Genomic DNA, 26,509 nt, shown 5'->3' with positions numbered 1-26,509 from the left:
CTTTTTTTTTTTTTTTTTTTTTTTTTAAGCAGTTTGGAAATAGGATCATATTCTCGAATGAGTGCTCGAGCCCATCCACACCTGAAGAAAATGACACTTTTGCTAAATTTTGTATTTTTGGTTTGGAAACAGGGCCGTGAACTCATTCAGATAGCTCATCTGGCAGATGTTTCAAATGAGTTAAGTACATTCAGAAGGTAAATATATATATATATATGGCAGATATATATATATATCTACACATATACGCAGGCATACTTGACTGGTTGCAGAGTGGTCTGTCACTGGTGTGAGCTGCACATACTGGACTTGGATATCGCTGCCTTGCAGTGGGGATCCATCGACTCCTCCTGATGCAGGCTCAGCAGATGCAACAGCTATCAGCTGAGCGCCCTGCAACACCTGCAAGCAGAGCAAAGGAGAAACAGCTTGTGAACAGGCACAGCCAGAAATGCATTAGGAGACATCGACCTGAAAACAGATGCAAAACCAAAAATGATTAAACAGAAATTTGAGAAAACTTGTCTATCAGTAACAATTCAAACAATATGGGTCTCCAAGAGGACGTGGTACACACATGGAAGATTCTCATAGAAGATTCTCACTGCATTTTGCCTTATGAGACCTGGATTCCTGCAGCTAACAAGAAGGGCTAACAAGCGCCATACCTGGAAACGTGTGGCTCTCTTATGATCCCTAACACAAAATAAGTCATCCCCTCCCTGTATCAACACTAGCAAAGGAATATATCAGCCTGGTGGCCTATGCTAAATAGGTCAATTTTAATTCTAATTCATTTGCACAATAGTTATCACACTAATTCACCAGTCCAATTGCCACATCTCTATTCTCTGGGTGCATCCAATCCCCCCGGCTCTGCTGAGCTGTACCTGCAACCCAAGCAAAAGCAAGGCTTGTAGACTTAAGAAGCCACACGGAAGGAAAAACCAAAGCACTGATTGTGCTGCACAGTTTGTAAGTACGAGAAGTGGTCTGTGTTTCACAGATTGCAGCTAAGAAAACCGATCTGTTTATTCTGCCAGCCGGCAGATGAGCACAGCAGTGCCGTCGGCTCAGGTTCCTCATAGGATGAGCTGGTGGGAAGCTGCTTCAGAAACCTCTTCTGCTTGGTTTTATGGTGGCAGAAAGAGAGAGGGGGAAAACAAAAGGCAGACATTGAGTTCACTTCTAGCATTCTTGCACCTTCGGGCTGAAGATAAGAGGGTAGAAGCCAGGTTTGCTGGGAAAAAAAAGGACTTGTTCTGTTTTGCTTGTTTGCTGCTGTCTCTTTGCATGGAAATATTGTGCTCCTGTGGCTGGGAAACATTTCAAAAGATGTTTTCTTGGCAAACTGCTTCCAAGAGAGATAGTGGCTTTCCTAAGGAGTGGGCTGTTGCCGCCCTCATGATAAATGACACCTCCCTAAGCATTGCAAAAGATAATTGATGAAGGATTCATAATTCTGCTAATGATTATTGCAAAGGGTAAGTGGGACAGACCGAGCAGCCAGCACTGCACTAATGTCAACAGCACACAGCCATCTCCCAACTAATGTGTTCACTGTTATATAAATAGAGAGACAGAGCCAAGATACTTCTTCTCACAGCCAAGCACATTCAACTTTCGACAATTTGTTACAGTAATGTTTATCTTCCCATTGTACATGAAGGTGTAGATTTACAAATTACTGCTAATTAATGCTCGCAGCCACTGGCTCTACACATCTGCATGCTGACTACTTGAGGCTGAGTCCCCCGATAGCCAAAGAGCAACAAAAGAGCAGATGCTTCCCCCAAAATTGCTTGCTTAAATGCATCCCTGCGATGAGAGCAATTGTAATTTACTACTTGAAACACAAATCAGAATAAAATATACATATGTGAACAACAGCAAGTCCCCCGATCTCATTTTAAAATGCAGCCAAAACATACAAATTCCGTTTTGGTTTCTATATGCTGTGAGTGCTGTTTTGTTTTTAACTACCTCTGGTATTTCAGCCACAGCGCTCAAAAGATGCCTTTCAAACGAAGGAAAGAGAACTGAGAGCAAAAATAACATTCTGAACAAAAGCTTCCCTTACCCAAGTATGATTTCTCAGCTGATGGGAGGGTGGGTGGCCGTGAAGGAGTGGGCAGCACAGCCCCTCCCTGGGGAGTGTGGGAGGCCAAGAGGTGACCCCTAGGAAGGACCTTTGGGGTGTTGGCAGGGTTTTATGGGGATCTTGGATGTTCTGAGATACCTTCTGCACCAAGCTGCAAAAGGATGCTGCGTTCTGTTTTTACAGGAGTAAGCAAAAGCCTCTTGTCCTGCACTATTTACCTTGGAACGACATGATACGCCTCATCAGAACTACGCGGCAGTCCGTCCTATTGATTATCTGCAGCTCTAAAATGTATTTTGTCTCATTAACTTCTGAAACACAAACCTCAGGACGACTGCAAGCAACCAAACCAGCCCCTTTCTCGCCCGCAAACTGTTTAACAACAAAGAAGCCTACAGCTGCTAACAGCATCGGCTTCCCTGTCTTAGGATGTGCTCCCAGCTGCAGCCCTCGCAATGGGGATCTCATCATAGAATGGCCTGGGTTGAAAAGGACCACAGTGATCAACTATTGGTTGGATTTGATGACCTTTAAGGTCTTTTCCAACCTGCGCAGTTCTAAGTCACCCTTTCTAGCTCTCTCCAGCAGCACTACTGATCAGTAGATGGTTCAGAAAACACCTAATGAGGCCAATGGAGTGGGAAGTTTGCTTACGGTCCTGGGGCTCTACAGTACTTTCTTTCATAGTATTCAAAGTGCCAGAGAAAAAGAGGTATCCCAATTTCCTTTCACACAGGGTAGGAAGGTCCAAGACGAAGAAATTCTCTCCAAATCCCACGCTGACATGCAGACAGACAAACAAATGTGAAAAAGGACAGAGTTCATACAGCAGATCCAAGCGGATCCAAACAGACCCCAGATAAAAGCCCCAGCCCTATGACTCCAATCTGCCCCCATTTCACAGTTCTGTCGTGTTTGCAAATGCCAAAAATTCTATAGGAAACTGTAGGGAGGCTGCAAAAATTACAGACATCAAGGGATCAACAACTTTATGTAGCGCAGTGGAGGAGTGGGGAACCTCAGCAATAGGGGCAGGTGTGAGAATATGGCTTTTCTTTGGCTGCTCACTTGGTTCCCGGACCAATACTTCAACTTTGGGATTCTTACCCGCCCTTGACCTTAAAATAAAGGAACTGTACCACAAAAATTAACAATCTGCCCTGAAAATGAACCTCTCTTCCCAACTCCGCTGGGCTCCTCTAACATCCTGCCTCGCTGCTCCAAAACAGGTAACAGAATATGGTTAAACTGAAAAATAATAAACTTTCCTTCTAACAGAAGGGATTAATTCGTGCTCTGGACACCCACAAACAAGCAGCTTGGAGGCAGCTTCCACTCACTCAGCACATAACCCAGCAGGACCCGACTCTGAGTTTTGCTCCTGCTCACTCGGCTTGGTGAGGGCTCAGATCAGTGCTAAGAGCAGCCCTACAAAAGTCAACCCTTAAAATTAACAAGCAGACCTTAAAAAGTATATATTTTTTAATAGTTCGGGGGAATATTTGGAAACAAGGCATGTTTGGTTATCTGTTACTGCTTGATGGTAGTGTAAGGCGTTGCCCTGGTGAGATGTTCAGCTCTCAGAGCCTTTACATCACCTTTACATACCCCTCTTTGCAGATGCGTTGAAGCTACCAATGCTCTTCAAGCACTGTTGGTGGCCTGGCCTGATCTTCCCGACCTTCACATCTCAATGATGACAGCACTGCAGGGTGACCCTGGTGCACAACCCACCTCAACCACAAAGCACCAGAGAGCCCATCCCTCACCGTACCCAGCAGCTCTCAGAAGAAGAAAATGTTCCCTGACTCCGTTCCGAAAGAACGCTAAGTGCGTTTCTATTAGCTTTGACTTTCAACCATCCTAGAAATACCAGAAGGAAAAAGTATTTTGCTCAGCTGTTTATAATGATGTGTGAACTCCTGGCATTGCCCGTGCACGCAACCGCAGTCTCTCTGAGCAAACATCTGCTTTCCTTAGAGCTTCCAATGAGACTCAAGAGCCAATGGATCTGATAAAACAACCTGAGGGATGCACACATCCCTCCCGTTCTTTTCGAGCACACTGTGCCCATAGACATCACCCACCCCTCCTTACAGCAACACGTGTGCTGGATGGGACCCGCAGAGCCTTGCAGCAGCATCCAGCTGTGCTCCCATTCACCCCAACCTTGGCCTTCCTCCCGCTGGGTGCTTTTTGCTTCCTTCCCCCTCTTGTTGTTTTTCTATCCTTCTCTTTTCAAAGTCTTGATGCATAGAAACATGAAGGCTTCGTCGGGAGGTCCCAGATTTCTATTTTCAGTCCCGTCTTCGGTGAATTTGCCATGAAAAATGTGGTAATAATAAAATTAGTAGTAATAATGAAAACCAGCTATCTTCTCTGCTCTCCTCCTTTCCATTTTTGCCCATAACTAATAGTTCCATTCAACATTCATCTGCCAGGGCAGGAAATAATAATAATAATGAAAAAAAAAAGATTTGAAAATAATAGATTTTCCTTTGGTTTCTTCCAAGATTATTCAAACACAATTTCCAACCATGGTTCAGTTCTTATCATCACATCCTCTGCTGATTTTACTTATCACAGAAAATGGTTCATCTTTTTAAAGTCTTTTAAAGTCATTCTCTATCCCCCGACCCTCCAATAAATGTAATTGTTTCAGGATAACTGAAGTCTGCTTAGCAAAAAACCAAACCCCTCAGTCTGGTCCTTGACAGATTGAGCCTTCTAACACACATTCTTGCTACTGTTGTTGTGTGCTTTTTTATTAATCTAGGCAAGCGCATATGTTTGCCTACCTATAAACAGCCCAGAAACAAGACACACTGGGATTTCAAAGCCTTTTTTTCCACCGTTTCTTCCCATTCCTGCTGCAGGAATGCAATAAGAGACGACGTTTCTTTAAATAATGAGACCAACTCACTGAAAGCCTGGTTGTTCACGGATGGTTCTCAGCTGAAAATGCTGTCACACTGACACACAGCATCTGAGCGGATGCTGCACATCAGAAGTGAGTTTTGCAGAGGAAAATGGGAAGCTCTGTGAAATGCTGCAGCTAAAACACATGTGAAAGGACAGCGTGGGCACAAAAGTGTGCAGACAGCAATGGCTTTATTGCCCTCCTGTGCTGTCATTATTGATATTTTCAAAGGACAAGCACAGCTCCAAGCAGGTTGCCAAAGCTTTCGCAGCACCACTCCTGCAGCACTTGTTCTCAGCACAATACATTACTAATTTACTTTGCATTTGGCTTAATTAAAAGGCAGGTGGAGTCCATGATATCAGAGTACAAAAATGACCTTTTGCTTTCATGACTGAGCGTTTCATTACACTGCCATTACGTAGCATGAATTATCAACTTTCTTTTATATCTTTCATTGAAACACCGAATAGCATTAATCAAAGATATCTGTGGGAAAACACCAGAAAATACAAACGGGAAGGCTTCAATGGGATTTTTGCAATATACCAACTAAATTATTTCCAATAAATTTAACACTACCTACAATCATTTGCTACAGAGCTTCCTTTCAGTGACCTGAATGGTGTCTTGGAAATGCAAAGCCAACAAGTACAGGCAGACAAGTCCATAGAAAAATACACAGTTCTATTTTTGATAAAGTAATATTGATTCCTATTAAGTACTGCAACATTTTAATTATTTACTAAGTGCATTCTAAACTCTTCCCCGAAACCTGAATTCAACTGAATTAAAAATGTGCCCATCTGTCTGTGCTCAGATGGGCTCCATCGAAATATAAAAACAACTGCTGCCAAAGGAAAAATCAGGCTATGACATCTGCTTTCCACTTGGGACGGACACCAGGAAGGGCCTGGGCTATGGAAAGCAGCAGCCATGGGCTGTGGGAGACCCAGCAGTAATGAAGTGACTGCAAGTGAGAGTCTCTGAACAAAGATTCCTATTTGCATTTCCCATCACCCAAATCGAATGGCTCCTCTCACCTGTCCTCAAACACTGCTCTGTGTCTGATAAGGATTCTGCAGCAAATGCCACTGTGAGAGCATTGCTTGAGGCAATACAGTCACTTTCCCATTCCGATGAGTTTTGTTTAAAATAAAAGCATGCTAAACTGAATGTAAGTGGAAACGACATAAAAAGGATTCACTGCCCTTAAAGATTAAGGGTATCATCCTGAAGTTAATGATCTTGTTTGTAAAGCTTTACTTTGGGTCATTCCTGATTCCATTGACCCCCTGTACCTAAACTTGCTATTTATTTCCTGCATAAAACGTGCCAATACGAAAATAAATTCAGCAGATATAAAAGTCCAAGACAGAACCATTCCGGGAGAGAGGAACTCTCCCCGCTCTGTATTTCTAAGCGTGCTGCATCGAACCGTGCAAAATGTGACCTTAAATCTGTCAAAACTTCATTAACTTACACCCCTACAGAGCCATATAACTGAGAGCACCTCCTTTACATTCCCCAAACTAAAGCCCATTGAAACCGAAACTGATTTCAGGTCTACCAAGTGTGGAAAAATGAGGAGAGTAATTCCAGTGTAAGTTTTTATCAGTGGCACTATTTCCTCGCATAACAAATAATAAAGCATCTCATCTGCTTTTACTTGGAGCATATCAAGCAGCACGGCTTTATTCCATAATGTCTACTTTAAGATTCCCTTAATGAGCCGGGGCAAATCCCGAACACAAACTGCAGCTATTGTGGTTAGCTGAACAAACTTTACAAAAATGTCCATCTTTCTGGTTAATGTGGTTGGATCGAGCTAGATAAGGGGCAGCAAGCTGTGGCTTAGCAGATTTAAACCATCTGCAGCCTCCAAAGAGCAGGAGCCCCTTCCCAGTGCCTTGCTCCCTGCAAGCTGTGTTCAGAGAGCCCCAAGGAAAGTGGGGCTCTGCAAGCCCGAGGGACAAACCTCTGAAAATCCATGGCATGCCATAAAGCCACTGCTATGCCTCAGCACGATGGTTTTATGGAGAGCTGCAGCCATCAGAGTAATGCTGCAATGGGTCCCGAGCACAGGAGAGTGAGATGCACAGAGCTGGACTGAGATGCACAGAGCTGGATTGAGATGCACAGAGCTGGATCAACATTTGGAAGGGAAAACGTGGCAGAAGTTCATGATCTTTATTAACATTCCCCTGTATGTGGGGTTTTTTTTTCCTCTAATAACTGGTAAATAAACAGTCTGGGGTCTTTGGAAAGCATTCACATCTGATTTGGTAAATAAACTGGAGAAACGTAAGGGAGCCCAATAAATGCAATCAGTTCATGTTCTCTTGCTTCTCTTTTAAAACAGACACCTCTCTCACCAACACACTCCCCCCAACCCTTTCCAAAGCACAATGTAACCAAAGCAGTCTGACCATTATACCTGGATATGTAGCATATACAGTATTTACAAATGCATAACATCTATGAAAAAGGCAAGGGGCTCACAACCTGCCCCCAGGTTCATAAAATCACAGGCCTGGGTTGAAAAGGCCCACAGTGCTCATCCAGCTCCAACCCCCTGCTGTGTGCAGGTCACCAACCAGCAGCCCAGGCTGCCCAGAGCCACATCCAGCCTGGCTTTGAATGCCTGCAGGGATGGGGTATCCACCACCCTGCCTGAACTAAGGGTGGAGGTGCAGACATTCAGTTTAAGCATCTCGTGCTTCTGCTGAGCCAGCACTGCCCTGTGCTTGTCTACTCAGCTCTCCCAGCCCCTCTGAGAAGCAGCTGGTGGCAAATGAAAAACGTAATCACTGTAATTAAGACTTTATCTTTGCACTGTTGCACTGGCTAAAAGGGATGCAGGCTTAATTGCTGCAAAATAAAGGACCAAATCAATGGTCTTTCTATCATGTGATCTAAGACTTCACACAAGCTCATCATACGTATGTAAGTAGTTCAAACCTACATCAGCCTTTTTTGTTTGCTTATTTTTAATTCAGAGAATGATCCACATCACAGGTAGATGGATAATAAGGACCCTTCCAGCATCAGAAAATGGGTAACAAAGCAAAAGAACAGGTATTGTCCCAAGATGCTTCGGAGTAATATCCTACTGGTGCCAAGAAGGGTCCAATGCACACGGAACTGAAGGCAAGTCCCATAAAATTATGCTCAATAAACCAAAACACAACACAGGCCTTCACTGAAAATGCACTTCAAAACTGGCACGTGTGCAAACCTTGATTATAATTAGTTGGCAGCTCTGCTGCAGATGTAATTTCAGCAAAAATTATTTGGATATGGAAAGAAAAATTACCTCATCTAAATTGACTGTATCGAATTAAGGGGCTTGTAAGGAAATCTGCACCATACATCTGATTCATCTTTTGTACAAAGATGCTCTCAGGAAATGGCCTGCTGGGGGAAATTTCCCCAAACAACTCTGTGGTTAACTAGCAGCTCTCCTCAGACGTTGCACTTCCCAAATCACAACCCACAGCCTCACTGGAGCTGTTACACAATAGATAGTTTTGTGCACAGGTACCTGAGTTAAGGAGTTTGAGTATTTCTTGCTCTCCTTCTCCCCTAGAGGTGAGGCTCAGGCTGCAGTTCCTCCATCTCTTTTCTGCATCTCTCTTTAGGTTAAGCAATGTGTTACCTTATTCAAGCTACACACATGCACAAAATCAGATATAATCAGCCCACCAAAATTATTCCACATATCTCAATCATCTTTCAGGAAAAAAAAAAAAAGAAGAAAAAGCAGCAATATACCACCAAGCATTTCAGCCTCCTGCATCGTTATAGCTTGCAAAATCTTTTGAGTTAGTTCAATCTAAGAATGGGAAAGATGATTCAAATCCTCACAGCTGCAACACTTTGTGGTGCAGCACTTACTGTTAGCAGTAGGTATGGTGAAGTGGATGGAGCTACTTCCAAAAGTAAGAATTTTTAAGAGCAAACCATTAAACCTCTCCACCATAATTCACTATTCCGAGAGATAATAATGAAGCTTTTGGCTAAAACAGTTTTTGTTGGTTGGTTGGTTTTTTTTTGTTGTTGTTTTATTCCCAATAAAATGTTGTTTTTGGGACTTGGTCAACAGAGAACTGAGTGCTATTAAGAAATGGTTTGGATAGTGCAGAGACAAATACTACAGTGTCAAAGAAATGGTTTGAAGCTGGAGCTGCTGAGTGTATGAGCTGCAGAGGAGTCAGCCCTGAGCGACCCAGACTCACTCCACTGACCAGCACTGATAGAGGTTATCCCAGTGAAAAATAAACAGTGACTCACACAGCATCTGGCTGGTGGGAAAGTTTTTGTTGTGACATAACAGCCAAGCAGGAGAGGAGAGCTTCGTCTTCCAGGGCTGTCTTCCTTTACGTTTTTGTGTGACAAGTCTAAAAATGTAAATACGGTTTTAAATGTCACCCTGCTGGTCTCATCCTCCAGTCTGTGGATCCTGCCAGGATGAATTACGCTTAAACAAAAGGTCAAGAGAAATGCTGGAGCACTTAGCTGTAAGACAAACACACACTACAGAATTCTGCTAAAGTCTTCAGCCACTTCCAGCACAAAGAGCATTCAATCCTTTCACAAATAACTTCAAACTACAATTCGGGCTGCTGGTGCTGACGAGAGGATCTGTCCCCTGTGATGAGACCAGCAGGAAATGCACCACTTAAAGCAGCCAGCTCAGATCACTGAGGATCCACCAGAATCACACACATCTGTTACCTTGCTCTGAAACGCCTAAAACAAAGTATGGGCTTCTACTCAGAGCAGTGATTTCAGTTTGATTCCAAATAGAAGAGGCATGGAGGGGAGCTGCAAGTGTTTGCTCACAGCTGGCAGTGAATTGTCGGTTGTTTTTAAAATGAGCAATATAAGATGTGAAAGTTTGGTGCTTGTTGCTCGGGCAACAAAACACTGCTCCCACCGTACTCTGCATGCTGCTATTAAAAGGGAGAAATATGGATGGGGGAAAGCACATGTGACAATGGCACGAGCCTATGTGAGTAGGGGAGCTACAAATCTAGAGCACTGCAATGCAGGGTGGTGAGGCACTGGAACAGGTTGCCCAAGGAGGCTGTGGATGCCCCATCCCTGCAGGCATTCAAGGCCAGGCTGGATGTGGCTCTGGGCAGCCTGGGCTGCTGGTTGGTACCTGCACATAGCAGGGGGTTGAACTGGATGAGCAGTGTGGTCCTTTTTGACCCAGACCATTCTATGGCTCCTAAGGAGAAGGTGAATACACTACCTGTTGTACTTTAATTATGGAGTGGTGTGATCAGTTCCATCTATAACAGTCGGAAGCACATAATGGCTCCAAAGGGGAAGCAGAACCACAGGAGGAGGTGCCTGTAGCTGTGCCTGAGCGATAGATCACAGGAGCTGGAGAAAGCTGCAAGCACATTACCTGTCCATTACAGAACACTTAAGTAAGAAAGCAGCGCTCCTGAGAATTGCCTGAACTATATTAAAAGTTTCTCATGAAAACTGAGACAGAAAATTACACTATAGTCCTCATACAAGGAAAAAAAAAAGGCAAGAAGGATGTGACAAAGTGTAAATCTGACAGAAGTTAACAGCAGGTTCAAACATCCAGTTTTTTTCCTGCCAGCAAGCCCAAGGAACCCTAAGGCAGATGCTCTTTGATTGGCACAGATGGAGAGGAATACAGAACTGTCAGTTGGCTCAGGTTTTACTTTTCCACCCCATGGCTTGAACACAAACAACTGAGAAATTCTATCGGGATGTGCACAGGTAGTATAAAATCCAGAACTGCAGGTTAGAGATACTGATACCACGAGAAAGAGACAGACATACAGCTCATAACACTGCAACTACCTCCTTAGTAGGCATTGAGCGCGTTAGTAAGTAACGAGCATCTTATTAAGTGGTCGTCAGCTTCTGTTTTGAATCCCAATTACATCAGGATGAGCGCTGAGGGAAGCTGATGGATGGCAGGAGGAGGGCGGCTTCTATGGGGCACACAGCAGAAGAGCTCAGTCTCCATCCCATGGCCCCAAAGGTATTCCAGGGAAACGTCTGTCGCTGTGGCCACATCACTTCCATGCAAGCCATGGTTCCAGATATTTTAAACAGAAAAGGATGACAGGAATGAATTAACTGAAATACAAAGTATTTCAAAATATTTCAACGTACCCAACAGCTCTAATCTTGGCTTTATCTAAGAGTTAAATTCACATAAAGAATCCAAACTAACAGGAACTTCACCTGCATTGCTTAAATTCTAGCATGGAAAAGGACAGTGTGACTGCAAGCAGCTCAGTTTGCTCTGGCAATGACCAAAACCAAAAGCAGATGGAATGTATGCTTTAAGCTCTGTATCATGTTTCACTTATTAAAAAAAAAACAACACCTATGTTTCACATCAAAAAGATTCTCAGACAATAGCGCTCCAAAGCCATTAGGAAAGAAAAATGATTGATTTCTTTTATTAAAGTAGGTGCTCTCGCTTCTATGCACGGTCATGTTTAAAACTGTCATCTCTTGGACAAATTTAATCTGTCAGACGAACACAAATCTCCCTCCTCTGATTGCCATCAAAGCTCACAGATAAGAAATCAGTTATAAATGCTGCCGTGAAACCTCATCTTTCCTGCTCAGCTGCTCCATCGGCGCTCTGCTCAGCAATGGAGCTTCGCCTGTGCTTCCCCTTCAGTCAGAGCACCAGGCAGACAGAGCTTAGCACTGCCCTGGGGAAGTATTTTGCAACTGGTGCTTCTTTCACACCAGCTTTTGCAGTGATGAAAATAAGCCTTTTTTAATGTAGAGCCATAAAATGAAAATGGATCTTAACGGAGCATCAGTTTGGTGCGTTATGTATTATGGCCACACAGATGATACTTGCCCAATTCTGCAATTAATTCTTGGTTACTGATTTCCTCTCCTTAGTTTATTTCTCTCGGGTTGGGGTCAATAAGTTGACCTTCAGGAGTTGAACGAAGTGTTAAAAATGGGAATTGCAGGTTGAGAGCAAAAATAACATCCCTTTCCTGGTGGCGATTTCCAAATTGCAGCCTTGACTTGGCATGCATTAACCTCTAGCACAACACCCAGTGATGCACAGGAAAGCATTTTCAGAGCAAAAAGCATCACAGCTGATAACCAAAGCTCATGTTTCAATTTTGAACCAAGAAGTGACTGTTTATCCACTTCCCTTCCTGCACGGCTTAGAAAACTCTATCAAGTCATTCTAAGCACATTAGGTAACACGTACACACTGTTCTGCTATAAATCATTAAAATCTCTCTGTTTTGGGGTGGAAAACAATTGGCACAGTAGTCGAGTGCCTGTTCTCCCTCGTGGATTGAACTCCGGCCATATGTCTGTTGTCAGGGCAATTTCACCCCTGAAGAACAGCCTCGGCACTGCACCGAAGTTCACTGCTCTTCTCTGTGCTCTGTCATTTATTCACCCGTGCGTTCATCGCTCGCGTTCATTTCCCACTTCTCTGCAACCGACGGCAGCCGCTCACTACGGGATGTGATGATAAGGATTGCCCACCGGTGCTGAGGCTCCCGATCCGCACCGCAGGGCTCCCACTTTCAGCTCTGTGGGGCTCCCACATTTCACGGCCTGCAGTTGGGCCCAGGTTCTCGCACACGGCGAAGCCTTTTGCTACCGGCTGGGCCTGCGGGCCGGCCAAAGGCCTCTCCTCTCTGAAGGGACGCAGGGAGCATTTGCATACACGTTAAAAACTTTCCCATCATCATCATCATCTGCATTTTTTACGACACGTTTTGGAACAGCTCTCAATCTTATTTTCTTTTTTTATTTCTCATTTTCGGTGAGAAAAGGGAGAGGAATACGGAGCGTGAATTTGAAGCAGACTTCAGTGAAAGCTCTGAACCCATAACTATTGTTTTCTTAGAGTACACATCTGGCTTTCCCCAGCACACTGCCAGTTCTGTAACTCAGTTTAATACCCAGCTGGGATAATGTAAAACTAGCATATAACCTAAAATCAATGCTAGAAGCACATTTTTTTGTTCAGTAATACATGTATGCATTAAGTTCAACTTGACTAACATTCTACCCACATACTGAAAAGCTTCTATCGATGGAGGGAGGGGTGGGAGAGGAAAGGGGGAATCACACCCCAACCAGGCACAGTGCATGTGTGGCCACACAACTGGAGCCTGGAACCAAAGCTCACCCAAGCGGCATAAAATCATGCTCATAAAAGGTTAAAATTACTTTTTTTTTTTTTTTTTTTTAACAACAAAAAGGTAACTTTTTAAAGCGCAGACATTTAAAATGTGGTTTTCTCATAACATCAGAAAGGAATTATCAAAGAGTGTAGCACTGGTGTGTTGCAGGAATGTTCCCCGGGCTGTTGACAATCTTTTCCCTGACCAGCTTGAAACTCTCCTCTTTCTACAGCCCGTGGGAAGCGCGATGTCTGCTAACAACATTTTTACTCTTAGGAAACTAAGCATACTACAGTGCATGGAGAAAACTGCTGCACACAGAGCGCTGAACCTACAGAACACTCTTATATAGGAAAGCATCTTCTTTTGGCAACTCCGATGGCCAAGACATAACTCAAAAGCCGGGGCGGCAATAAAAGCGACAACCCGATAATGTTCTCCTGAAGGCTGCTAATAGGTGAGCGCAAAGTAAGGAACACAGTGAGCTTATTTTAAAAGCAACTGGCAAAATAGTACTGAAGGAGTTGAAAGAGGTGTCTGTAACAGTTATTCCTTCCTCCAGTTCATTAATGCAAGAATTATTTGACTCGGGTTATCGGATTTTTGTTTGCACAGTAACTTTGCATCCTACCGTCAGAGCCTGATGCTGCACGGCTGGCTGTTCTTATGGAGGAGAATAAAGGATTAAAGAGAATTCAGCCTTTTAGAAAGAAACATTTGGACTTGCTCAAATCTGCTCTCGATACAAATTACGGTATTTATAAACCAGATTTGCAGCCCTCACGTGGCTCCTGAGACTGTCCTGGGAGCACAAAATGCCAAGTTGCTTTAAGTACAAGGATTCCATACAGTATGTACTCTAAAAATGCACTTCTTTAAAATATCTTCTACAGAACATGTTACTTTTTTTTTGTTCATTGTTTTCCTGAGAAAAAAATCAGTCTATTAAACAAACAAAATATAGGATATTACGACAGCAGACCGGAGCAGCCTCGCTGCTCTGTGCCAACCCGTCAGCCTACCTGCTCTGCATTGCTCCAGCTGGGACTCAAACCCCAAACTCACCATTAATTGGGGAATTCAGGAAATACTTCCTCTTATACGGTGTTCTTAGGAGCTGATCTTCTAGGTACCAACATTTCCCTCTTCAAAACCCTCTGTATCTTGCTGGCATCACAACGATCAAGGTGCAAAGACTGCACACTGAATACTACAAAGCCATCCCGTGACCTCCATTAAATCCATGCCTTTAGGGGGAAGGAAGGAAATGGGGTTCAAGGAGAAGGAGGCAGCAAATGCTACTTCAGTATTTGCCATAGCAAGAAGATAAAAGCATAGGAAAAAATAAAGGAGTAAAACAGAAGCCCCAGGGATGCAGAAATTTTACAGCTTGCAAACTATTCCCTCTGATACTTCACATATTTATTTACCTGCTGGTGTGCCTATTGCATTTTCCCACGTGTCTGATTTAGAAATTAGATCACACAAAGCACAAAGAAGTCCATTATGTAGTAAAATATCCACACGGGAGATAAGCAACAAAATGGCACTGAAAAAGATTACGTTAAAAATGTTTTCTCCATTCAACCACAATTAGATTTTTAAAAATGTTTACTAATTATCCATCTTAGCATTTATGTTAATTTATAAAACGCTGCACATCACAGATTTTGAGTAGCCAGTGTTATAAAAGAGAAATAATAGTTAGTAACTAGACATTAAAATTTAGATGATGGCAGATAGGAGTATGGTGAGCAGGTAAACTTTTCCAATAGGTTTGAGGGTTTATGCTTTGGGAAGAATTAAATCTTCAAAATACAGATAAATGAAAATTCCTGGCTGTTCTTGTAACAGTGACACTTCCCATACACAACTGGCCAGGGGTTTAAGTTAATTGCCCAATGTGCAGGCACAGCTGGAAATAATGAGAAAAAGATAAGTATGAAATCTTGCCCAGCCCAAAGTGCTCAAGCTCCTTTCCCTGGTAATGCAGAGAAGAGAATTCATCCAAGGCTGAATTTCTGCCTACGGTCCCCAGATTTTTATTATTAGGGCTCAGCAACTTAACACTTTGCTTCTCTACCCTGCCAGGTCAGCAGACCTGAACAGGACGACAAATTCAGCTGCAGTGTTCAGCACTCCAAACCAGACACACTCCTTTGCTCCGTCCCTTCAAGATGCAGCTCATTTGCAGATTTTTCAACTGTTTTTCCCCTCTGAAATCCCGTGTCTCCTGAACAGCTGTGGCAAACATCAGCACTGTTCTGCCTAATGAGCTGTTCCACTGTTGGTCGTGGGCCCACACCAAACTTTTTGCTGAATATTGCATTAACATGCTCCAAAATGACAAGAGGCAACTCAAAAAAAAAAAAAAAAAAAAAAAGCTACCCATAGGCAGCACTCACAAAGGAAGCACTAGTTTGAACGTTTGACAACCTCTGATATTTCTTTACTAAAGTCAAGATTTGCTACAGTGGTCATTTCTACCACTGTAAAAATGTGCTGTCTTTGTGAACTACATCACTGGTGACATTTACTGTGGTCTTTTCAGAGAGCCACACAGATCAGCCTTAGACCTATTACGTGTTTCATGTACAAAGAGCTCCTTTGAGAGCACGAGCAAGCTCCATCCAGATCGATGCATGTCTTGAAACCATTACAGATCTCATTACAGAAAGCATAGCTGCAGTGGCTGACATTCAGAAACAAATTCCTAATGCATCAGGGCACAGGAAAGCAGTTCTGTTATACAATTCCCTTTGGACTTTTCGGAGTGTCTGAGAACAAGAGAGCAAAACACAGCAGCTACCTACAGGAACAGAGAAGCACTGTCCCTTTTCCTGGGCAGTGTGTGATGCTGCTGTGTACAAATCCACAGCTGAAGCTGCACATCCCCTCTTACTTTCCAGCCACGAACAAAACTACACCCTAGAATGCTTACTGAAGTTACTGCTGATAAGGGTTGCTTCCTCAGATTGGTACTGAGTGCTGAGCTTCACCAAGGCAAAGATGCAATTATGAAACTTCCAGTTAACACTGTAAGAAGGGTCTGAAAACTCTCGTTGCTAACTAAGAGGTAATGAGCACACAGTGCTAACAACCAAATGGCTCTGCAGTGAGGGCAATAAAGGTGCACCTGAAAATGACTCAGCCGGGGCACAGCTGTAAAAAAGTGGCACAGGAAGGAACCCGAAAACGTTCATTCATATGCAGAGATGTCATATCTTAGTGCTCACACATGTTGTATCTAAGTAAAGGATCTGAAGTGCGGATGCGAGGAGACAGAAATTCCATTAAAGAGATTACGAGCAAAACAAAAAAGTTCAAAGCAACAAAATCTATTTGATTCTCAACAGACTGCCAAATTATGGTGGAATATTGATGGCAGTCAATAAAAAATAATAATAAAACAACCAACTGCTGAGCACTACTGTTATTTGAGTTATGGAAAACAGGGTAAGAATGTATGACTGCATGTTCAGATAAATACAGGGCACAGGCAAAAAGACCTATATCTTGATAAAGAGCTGAAAAATCTTGTCAACACATGGGTGAAATATTAGATTCCAAGATAAATCAGCAATAGAGAGATCTGCAATTAATTTGTTGTGTGCCAGACTCCTTAAAAGCTTTGAGAGGGGGAAAGTTCTGCATTGAGAAACAATTTGAAACAGTTAAAATCTGTTTGCAATGTAAGTTACGAAGCACGTCGGCAATTGATGTACTTGTTATAAACAGCAGAAGTCTCTGTTCACACACTCAGCTCAAACCACTTGACCAGGAGCTCCTTGTGCACTTAAAGCAACTCTAGCTTTCAAAATCTTCCATAAGAATATTTTAGATACACAAATAAAATTCAAAATATATTACATGCATCACAAGAGGGAAAGTGAAAAGAAAAAAAGGACAGGAAAAGCAAACATCGGTTTTATTGTTTTTACTGGGGCTGGAAATTAGATTTCGGATTGAAAGGAAAGGACAAACACTGTTTGGTCTTATTTCTAAACATGTTTGTCCGATGGTGGAGAACTGGGGAAGGTTTCCGTCCAAGGAAAATAATGAGCCCGACCCAACAAAGCAAAGGGTGAGAGAGGATTCGGCCTGTGCGATATTACGGATACAAATCATGTTAAATTACATGCGAGCAAAGAGACAGCTCCGAGCTTCACACACCAAGAATTTCTCACGCTGATCCCATGCCCGAAATGCTTCTGGCCTCCATCCTTCCCTGGGTGCAGCCGCCTCGCACAGAAGTACCGCAGATTTTGGCTATCAAGCAAGCAGGGCCAGGCGGGAACACAGCAGGGCCAGGCGGGAACACAGCAGGGCCAGGCGGGAATACAGCAGGGCCAGGCGGGAATACAGCAGGGCCAGGCGGGAACACAGCAGGGCCAGGCGGGAATACAGCAGGGCCAGGCGGGAATACAGCAGGGCCAGGCGGGAATACAGCAGGGCCAGGCGGGAATACAGCAGGGCCAGGCGGGAATACAGCAGGGCCAGGCGGGAACACAGCAGGGCCAGGCGGGAACACAGCAGGGCCAGGCGGGAATACAGCAGGGCCAGGCGGGAACACAGCAGGGCCAGGCGGGAACACAGCAGGGCCAGGCGGGAATACAGCAGGGCCAGGCGGGAACACAGCAGGGCCAGGCGGGAACACAGCAGGGCCAGGCGGGAACACAGCAGGGCCAGGCGGGAACACAGCAGGCCAGGCGGGAATACAGCAGGCCAGGCGGGAACACAGCAGGGCCAGGCGGGAACACAGCAGGGCTGCAGCTCAGCAGGGCTGCCCACCCCGTGCACGTGAGGCCTGCACCCATTGGAGCCCCTCTCAAGCAGTCTGCCTTTAGCCAAGCACCTAAACCACCACCCCATGCACAACTCACGCATTGCACTGCAGTCGGCTTAGATTCAGCTTGCTTGTATTCAGCTGCATCCTTGGCCTTTCAGAGCATTTAGCCCTCCCAGTGCAGGTCTGTAGGCAGCAGCAGGATGCATGTTTAGCTGCTAAAACAGAGGTTGTGGATGCCTCATCCCTGCAGGCATTCAAGGCCAGGCTGGATGTGGCTCTGGGCAGCCTGGGCTGCTGGTTGGCGACCTGCACACAGCAGGGGGTTGGGACTGGATGATCACTGTGGTCCTTTTCAACCCAGGCCCTTCTAAGAGTCCATAATAAAACGCTTTTTTTTTTTTTAGTTCCACTTGCATGTCTGCCACACAGATCGGGACAGGGAAGACCGAGAGAAAGAAAAACATGAACTGCCTTTAAGAGTGAAATAAAACCTTCGGAAAACTGATCTCCAAAACATGCCAGGAAACTTGGAAAGCCAAATCAGTTTTAATATCGTGATGATTGAGTGCATTTAAAAGGAAAATGAAAAAAAAGGGAGGACGGTTTTGCTTCAAAATGCAATTAGATAAAAATCTGTCTTAGATAACAAATGTACAAAAATAAATGAGTAATAAGCTGCTAATCTCCAAGCCTTTTCCAAGTTTTTACTTACTCAAGAAGTGAATGGTCCCCAAATCTCTTTAATAGGAAACACTTTCTACTGGTCATCTATCACAAACGCTGCTAAAAAGCCTCAGATTAACAATTTTGGGGCAATTAGACAGGTTTTCCTGACTTTGAAAGTGCTGCTTTCCATTTCTTTAGCAGCATTTTTCTCTATTTTTACGAAAAGCCAAGTTTAAATGAAGAATATTTATGTAATGCCTGTGTTGTTACTGACTTGATTCTCAGGGCAGCACGATTACCAAAAATTCATTTGAAATACTTCAGGATTTTGAACTATCTGGCTAACGAGCAAATAACTGCCAAGGAACTGAAGTTGCTGGTATCCCAGGTAAATAGGAACTGCCCAGATACAGAATGTTCCCAGCAGAGAAGCCAGGGCTGTGGAAACTGGCTCACGGCAGGCTGTGTGTTTTTGGGAATGCGATGGGACTCCTATGGGACAGCCTGAGCTGAAGGAACGTTCAAAGGCTATGAAAGATTTATTATATAATGAAACCACCTGAGTTTTTCTATGCAGAACGCACTGCATTTTCAGTGTAAATAGCTACCTAAAGGCTGTTGTCTTTTCTTCTCAAATACGCAGAGCATTATTACCAAAGCAAAGAATTTTGCAGTAACCTGGGACAGCACTACAGCCTCAACAGTGACAAAACACCAAGCAAATAAAATGACAGCTCAGTGTAAAAGCCTTGGCCAAATATTCTGAAGGACCGAGTGCTGAGCCCAATTCCCAACGTTACTTAAAAGCAAAAAAGCGAAAACAAGCTACTTTTCCCTCAATACACAGGGAAAACCTTCAGAATTTAAATCATGCACGCTGTTTTACAGGACATTCCAAGCTACAGTATCCAGTTTTGCCAATATTTATCTTTGCAACTGAAGAAAAATGTTTCCCTTCCTTACATTAGCAGGAAACGTAAGGCTTTGCTGAGCTGTGCCTCGCATTGCACAGCAGTGCTGACCCAACCTGGGCACGTGGAGCCCTGCAGATCTGAACCTTCAGCTCCACCTGGGTCTCTGGTCCCAACGCATCATTTCCAGAGCAGAACACAATATGACCTTACCAGCATCTAACGAAACACTGCCAACTATTTTCAAGGGCTTTGTGATTTATGGCTCCGTGTTGTTTTATTGTGATCGTAACCTTTTTCATTAGCTTGTAAATTAACGACTCGAAAAAGTAGGGGGGGGGAAGCAAGGATGAAGCAGATATTCCAGAGTTGTCATGGTATTTTTTAATAAAAACATTCTGAAAGCGAGCACTTCTTTTAGCCAGAAACCAAAGGCTCTGAGTTCCCTTACAGCTTTTACACGCAGCTGTGGGCCACTGCTAGATGAACAGAGCATTCTGCTACCTAACTAATAGAAACCCTTGTTTCTCCTTATGAAATTAAAAGCAAACTCCTTAGAAGACACAAATTGCTGACTTCAGGCTATTTCTGCTCAGTCAACGTTTTTCGCAAGGGATGCAAAGAATCTGTGAAGCACTTCTATGCTCTTTGGCTTCAGTTACCATAAGCAAGGAGGACCGAATCTACTGTACTGGGTACCTTAGCTAGAATCTTTGCTTATGGATTTGCACATCCAAAAAACTCTATTGTTAACACACATAATATGTGATGCACAACGACATGCAGAGCAGATGATTCAACCATTAAAGCAATCTCACAGAAATGATGGAGTGCCAACTGGATTTCATTAGGGCAAAATTAAAGCCCATCAGGATAGTCCCACCAACCCTTGTTTCTTATTCTTGTGCACTGAAGACACGATGGCCTGCCAATACAGGGGTAGTGAAAATGAACCATGGGATGGATAAATATTAGGGCAGTTCCAGTAACAACGTAAACAACTGAAAAAAACTTTTTTTTTTTCCTTTTTTTAACAAAAAGGTGTCATTCTTGAAAGATTGCTGCATTACTTATAGCAATAAATATGTAATGCACGTACTCAACAGTGGCTGCAGGTAAAATTCTTACAGCAAGAATACTGAAGACACACAAAGCATAAATGCTGAAAAAAAGCCTAGTGATTTCCAATTGCTTTTATTCCCCTTAGCATTGCCTAAGAGACCCCAATCATCATAAACTAGCCTTTGCATTTCAGACAATATTTTCCCGAGCGTTAATGTATTTAACATATGAGTGTATATAATTTAAAACAAACAAGTGACTTCATTTTGCCTCCTGAAATGACTGCATTTGCAACATAGCGAAAGAGAACTCGTTTATATGAAACATAACAGAGAAATGAAATGCATCACAAAGATTTTTGGAAAACAACCATCACAAATATGTCAGGCTCTCCTGCTTGCTAAGTGTGATGTATTTGAATATACAGAACTGCACTGTATGTCAGAGCTATGAGAGCTCTGAAGCTCCCAGTGAATGCGTGGATTGAGTGACTTTTACAGATCTGGTTCCCATCTGACATGGTCAGGGGACCACGGAAGAGTTTCCCGATGTGGTTCAATGCACAGCAATATACATTTTGTTAATTGCCCACAGAAGAACTGGAAGAATTTCCAGTTATTAGTCATAAGCTCCTCTGCAAAGGAGCGCTGAGATGTGATCTCAAGCACAGCAGAAAGGAATCAAGCCGTTTTCCTCCAAAAGAAAGCTAGCTTTGGCTTCTTCCCCAGTAAAAGCACGAGAAAATCTACCATGAATCAGAGCAAAGGCTCAAAAATGCAAACAAGAAATCCAGGATTCCTAAGTTCTTATCTCTGCTCCCTATTCACTTTGGTGATTTGGGCAAATTATTGCTTCCATCCCCTCACGTGTGCACAAAGGTGGTTACTGCTTCCTTACGGGTATTTTTGGAGAACTGCCTGACAGAAAGGCTCCAAATACATAAAATGAGGGCACGGGCTGCTACCAGCAGCTCCACACATCTGGCAGGGACTCCACTGTCAGAGCCGCACTTAAAAACAGGTTTAAATTAGGAAATAAATCCCTGTCCCCCCTGGAAGTAACAAGCCAATTAGACTGCACCCTGTGCTACGTGCACTGCTGGGATTTTCAGGGGATCCTGTGCTTCAGCTGACATTGCTCTGCAGCTGAATCCTTCGTCGTCGCTGGAAACATCCACACAATTCCTGTCTGCGTTTTCACATTTGCCATTAACCACATTCCTAATTCGTACATCAGCAGTCAAAACTCTGCTCCTGCACAGTAGGCGTGAACAGGTTGGGAGATGTTTCTGTGCCACAACTAGGATCGTAATTAGAGGCAAACCAACCAATAACTGCACAGGGAAGGGACAGCGTGCAACTCACAGACAACAGCCTCAGTAATTAATGCACTTTCAAAATCATAGCAACTTACAATGCACTTTCAGAATTATGAGGGGGAATGGTTTTAAACTGAGACAGGGGAGGTTTAGGTTGGATGTTAGGAGGAAGTTTTTCACCCAGAGGGTGGGGAGGCACTGGAACAGGTTGCCCAAGGAGGCTGTGGATGCCCCATCTCTGCAGGCATTTAAGGCCAGGCTGGATGTGGCTCTGGGCAGCCTGGGCTGCTGGTTGGTGACCTGCACACAGCAGGGGGTTGGAACTGGATAAGCATTGTGCTCCTTTTTGACCCAGGCCATTCTATGATTCAACGTTGGTACCTCGCATCTGCAATCAGACCCCTGAGATCCTCCCCAAAACCTGCTAGAAGGCTGCTGGTGGATTCAGACAACACAGAACTGACAAAGTGCGGTGCAACAGCAGCCGAAACGCACATCTGTGCCTTTTAAATCACACGCTGCTGAGCAAAAAGAGTTCAGCTTTAAAACTGGCAATACGGCGTCCCCTAAACTGTATTTCAAACGTTATTGGTTATGCTGTTAACACAAGGAAATTTTGTGAGCAGTGCATTCCCTACAGAAAGGCAGCGCCGCGCTCAGCTGAAGGCGACTGCAATGAGCTCATTAGGATCATTTAATTTGCAACCATAATGAAACAACAAACCAGCAAAATCTGCACACGTGGAAAAACAAGTGCTGACACACTCTATGCATATAGACATATCCAGAGTTTTTTCTGCTTTTATAGATGCTGTTTTCATTTTCGTTATGGTTGCTGAGTGCTTTGGGGCACACCAGCACACGCACAGGGATTCTTCCAAAAAGTCATTCCTAGGAAGTTCCTAAAAAGCACATCATTTTTACCTTCAAGTAATTAACTCCACATTTTTTTAATCAAATACAAAACCCATTTTCTCTGTGAAATCTTCGGCTTCATTTACCATATTTTGTGGTCTAAAACGTAACTTTTTCTCCTCACTGCTCTGCTTCAAACACCTGACCCACACAAAACTCTTTTCGTCGCTATTTTGTTCAACTTTTTCTTTCACTTTCCCATAGATTGAGTCCTCCCAACATCCCTCCAAGAACAAATACACCAAGGTTTTGCAAAGCATTTGCTCCACGCAACACCTCATTCATACATGTTTTTACAGCACAGCATGGAAAAAACCTCAGCAGAATAAAAGGGCTTTATCTTCTGCTTGATCTCTTTCTCTTTGGTCTCATTTTTCCTTCTATGGGTAACTTGCAAAAACAGTGATGCTCTGTGACAGCAGAACCACCTCCTGCCCCCCAACCCAACCCAGCACAGCTCAGCAGAGCTCTAACCTAGGAAAAAATCACTAACAAATGCTTACGTTGCACAGAGTGAAAACATTTCCAAGGCTCAGCTTTTTTCATACAGCACGTGGATGTATGTGCATATTTAGACATATTTCACTAGCGTGGTCAGTTAGGGAAAGTGGTTCAATATGCTCCTAATTTCACTTAAAAAAAAAAAATAATCATTTAAATTGTCTTGTTGTCAGATTTGGCTGATCTGAACAAATTTCTGCCTCCTCCCAACAGCCCCAGGGCACTGCACACACAGTGCTGGACCCCAAATCCTGAGCAGACCTATGGGGGACTCTGAGAAAGCTCTGAGTGCTGGGGAATGCTTATGCTGTGAGCTGATAAGAAATGCAGACAGGAAAGTCAGCACTGCAGGACTTTGTCAGCTGCAATGGAAAGTGACACAAGGTAATCTGTTTCAAAATGCACCTAAGTTAAGATTTGCATTGCTTGAAGTGCAGTATGGAAGCTTCAAAGAAAAGCAGTATTGTAATGTATATCTTAATAAAATGCTCCACCACCCCCCCACCGAAAGCACTGCATTCAGCTACTAACAGCTACTGAGTCCACAAAGCAGAAAAACACCAAACAATTAAAATAATGGCATTTTTGTAGCTGACACTGAAAACAGCAAGGTCTGAGCCAGGTCCCGTCAGACCAACAGCAAAACTCCCAATTGCTTGAAATGGAACAGCACGAAACCAAAGCACGGAGAGCAGGACGACTGCTGTTTGCACAGAGAAACAGGTCTGCTGAGAACGTGAGCATCAAACACATGAGCTGGGGCACCAGAGGTGAGCAGGGAAACCCAAGCTGCCCTCCCCAGGAGCTGCAGTATCACAGTGCAGCCCCCAGGATTAAGGTAAATGTGGCATTGTGCCCAAGTCCATCTATCTGTCCTGCTATCCGGGCACGCAAACACTTAGCAGTGCCTTTCTGGAACACAGAATATTTTTAAGTGAGTAAGCCAAGCTAGATCAAATCCCTCAGCAGACAATCTCATTCATAATTCAAGTGATTTCCACTCAATTCGATTTAATTAGACTCAAAAGCGAAATCAAGATACATGAATTAAATCTGCTTGAATTCTGTAAATTGCTGCCCACACACGGGCTTATTACAGTTTAAAATAATCCACTAAACGTATACCTTTGGTTCATTTAGATAAGCTTTTTGAAGTACTCTTGTAGAGAGAAGCTGAGAACACAGCATCTCTGCAGAGGATGAGCTCAGCAGAATTATCCAAGGTATTCCTGCGCACCAATCCACAACTTAGGGGTTTGCTTTTAAAATATAATATGAAAAATGACTCTCTGTTGAGATGTTCATATGTTTAACGCAGACTGCAATCACCTCCTACAGCCACGTCACACTGCTGGCAATGTTTATTCAATACTTGCTGCAGGCATTGCTGGATGTAAACCCACCCAAGCGATCGTCACTAAACACAACGAACCCCACATTTGCCCCGTTGATGTTCAGTCTTCCAAGTCAGCAGAGTGCCGACAACTCTAAAAAATAACATGGGAAATGCACTTTTTTCCTGCAACCAACCTCACCTTCCAGAACATCATCTTAAAGGTTATTACAGAATCATTCACAGCAGACGTTTTTCTCTCCGATCTCGCTGCGTTTCATTTTTTCTTAAAAGCCTTATTTGTTGCATACAGGAACCCCATATCCACCCTCTGTCCTGTCTGGGATGTGTTGGAGGGGCTGCCTGGAGCCCTCTCTGCTGGCAGTCAGCCTGTACTGCTGTAACTCTATTGGTGCTGTGTTACTTCCATCCAAAGCCATCTCTGTGGGTCCCCCCCTTGCTCCGGGAGGCCAAAGTTGATGGAATGTGGGAAGCGATCCCAAAACCAAGCCCAGCTCTGACAAAAGAACCACCTCATTCCTTTTTTAAACTGAGAAATAAGGGGCATGTACCCTGAGATACGAGGGTTGACACACAGTACCTGTGGGGTGCACGCTGCTTTCTTCCTCCGTCTTTCGCACCTCTAAATCCCAGCTCCAATAAAGGAGAGCACAGCAGGTGCTGAGGCCACGTCCTGCCCCATCACTGAGCACAAGCACCCAGCCCACAGCCCTGCAAACCCCCACACAACAGGAGGACACAAACCCACAACCGTGTGACAACATTCGGTCCCACACATCAGCACTCGGATCTCAAATCTTTTTAATTGATGCCATCCAAAGCACGCTGCAGCCCTCCAAGTGTTAAGAGCAGGGAGAGCCAGCAGCCCTCACGTCTCACGTTTTCCATTTATCAGCTTAAAACCCCTTCTGAAACACTGCCAAAACCCAATCAGAAAAACCTCTCGCTACCTCAAAGCCTCCCGTGGTGAAGAACCCAACGGATCCGTCAGGCACGTCTACACATTTTCAACAGTCTGAGAAATTACTGAACTTAATTAATAGAGCCATTAAATGTTTAAGCTTTCCCTTTCTCGGGGGAGGCTGGGGCCTGTCCCTGACGGATTATTTTCTAGGAAATTCCTGGGCTCTGTTTCCAGTTCCAAACACTTGTAGCTAATGGCAGCGAGAAGGAACGACACGAAAAACATTCACAAGAACAGCTTCATTTAAATACACAATACCCATTGAGACGTTCTTTTATGCAGAAACCAGAACAGAACCCCCTGCTACCCAGTGCACAGACACAGCAACTGAAGCCACGTGGGGAAGACGCACCCATTTTGTACAGGTTATGCACTGCAGATGCTGTGCTTGCTGTGACAGCTCTGCCTTACGGGCTTTCATTTCCTAAAGGCAAAGCCCTGCAAGCACAGCACTGCTGGAAGAGGCACAGCTCCTGCCCGGCTGCCCTGGGCCTCTTCTGGCCATGCTTTGCCTTTGCCAGACTCACACTTGATGTTCACTTGTTTTCTGAGCCTTTACTCGGGTGTTTCTTGGAACTAATAAACCAAACCCATCCTCTTGACTCATTATGGCTTGGATTTTATTTTTCCACTAATTCTGGTAGGGATGGGTTTCCCATAAGGGATTCATTCCCTCGCTACCTAGGCTCTCCAAGATTCCTGTTTCTGTTTTAGCAAGCAATAAAGGAGCATTTTTGCATGCGAGGAGCACTGTGATTAGAAGAGAAGCAACAAATTACACCGCCTGCTGGGTTGGTATTATTCCTTGTTGTATGGCAGATCATTACC

At 44.0% G+C, this 26,509-nt stretch overlaps 1 protein-coding gene across 7 annotated transcripts in view; it reads right to left on the bottom strand.

Annotated features, from left to right (window-relative positions):
- Positions 1 to 26,509, bottom strand: part of BANP (BTG3 associated nuclear protein) — a 127,426-nt gene that overhangs the window by 4,145 nt on the left and 96,772 nt on the right. For all 7 annotated transcript variants that reach the window (XM_085234800.1, XM_085234802.1, XM_085234801.1 and 4 more), the window contains one exon: positions 259 to 402. In XM_085234800.1, the coding sequence (XP_085090926.1) occupies positions 259 to 402 (144 nt within the window). The remainder of the gene's footprint in view (positions 1 to 258; positions 403 to 26,509) is intronic.

Source organism: Meleagris gallopavo, chromosome 13 (assembly GCF_905368555.1).
Source record: "Meleagris gallopavo chromosome 13, MGAL_WU_HG_1.1, whole genome shotgun sequence".
NCBI classification, from domain to species: domain Eukaryota; kingdom Metazoa; phylum Chordata; class Aves; order Galliformes; family Phasianidae; genus Meleagris; species Meleagris gallopavo.
Note: the sequence above shows the minus strand (reverse complement) of the source record. Positions and strands in the feature narration are given on the sequence as shown.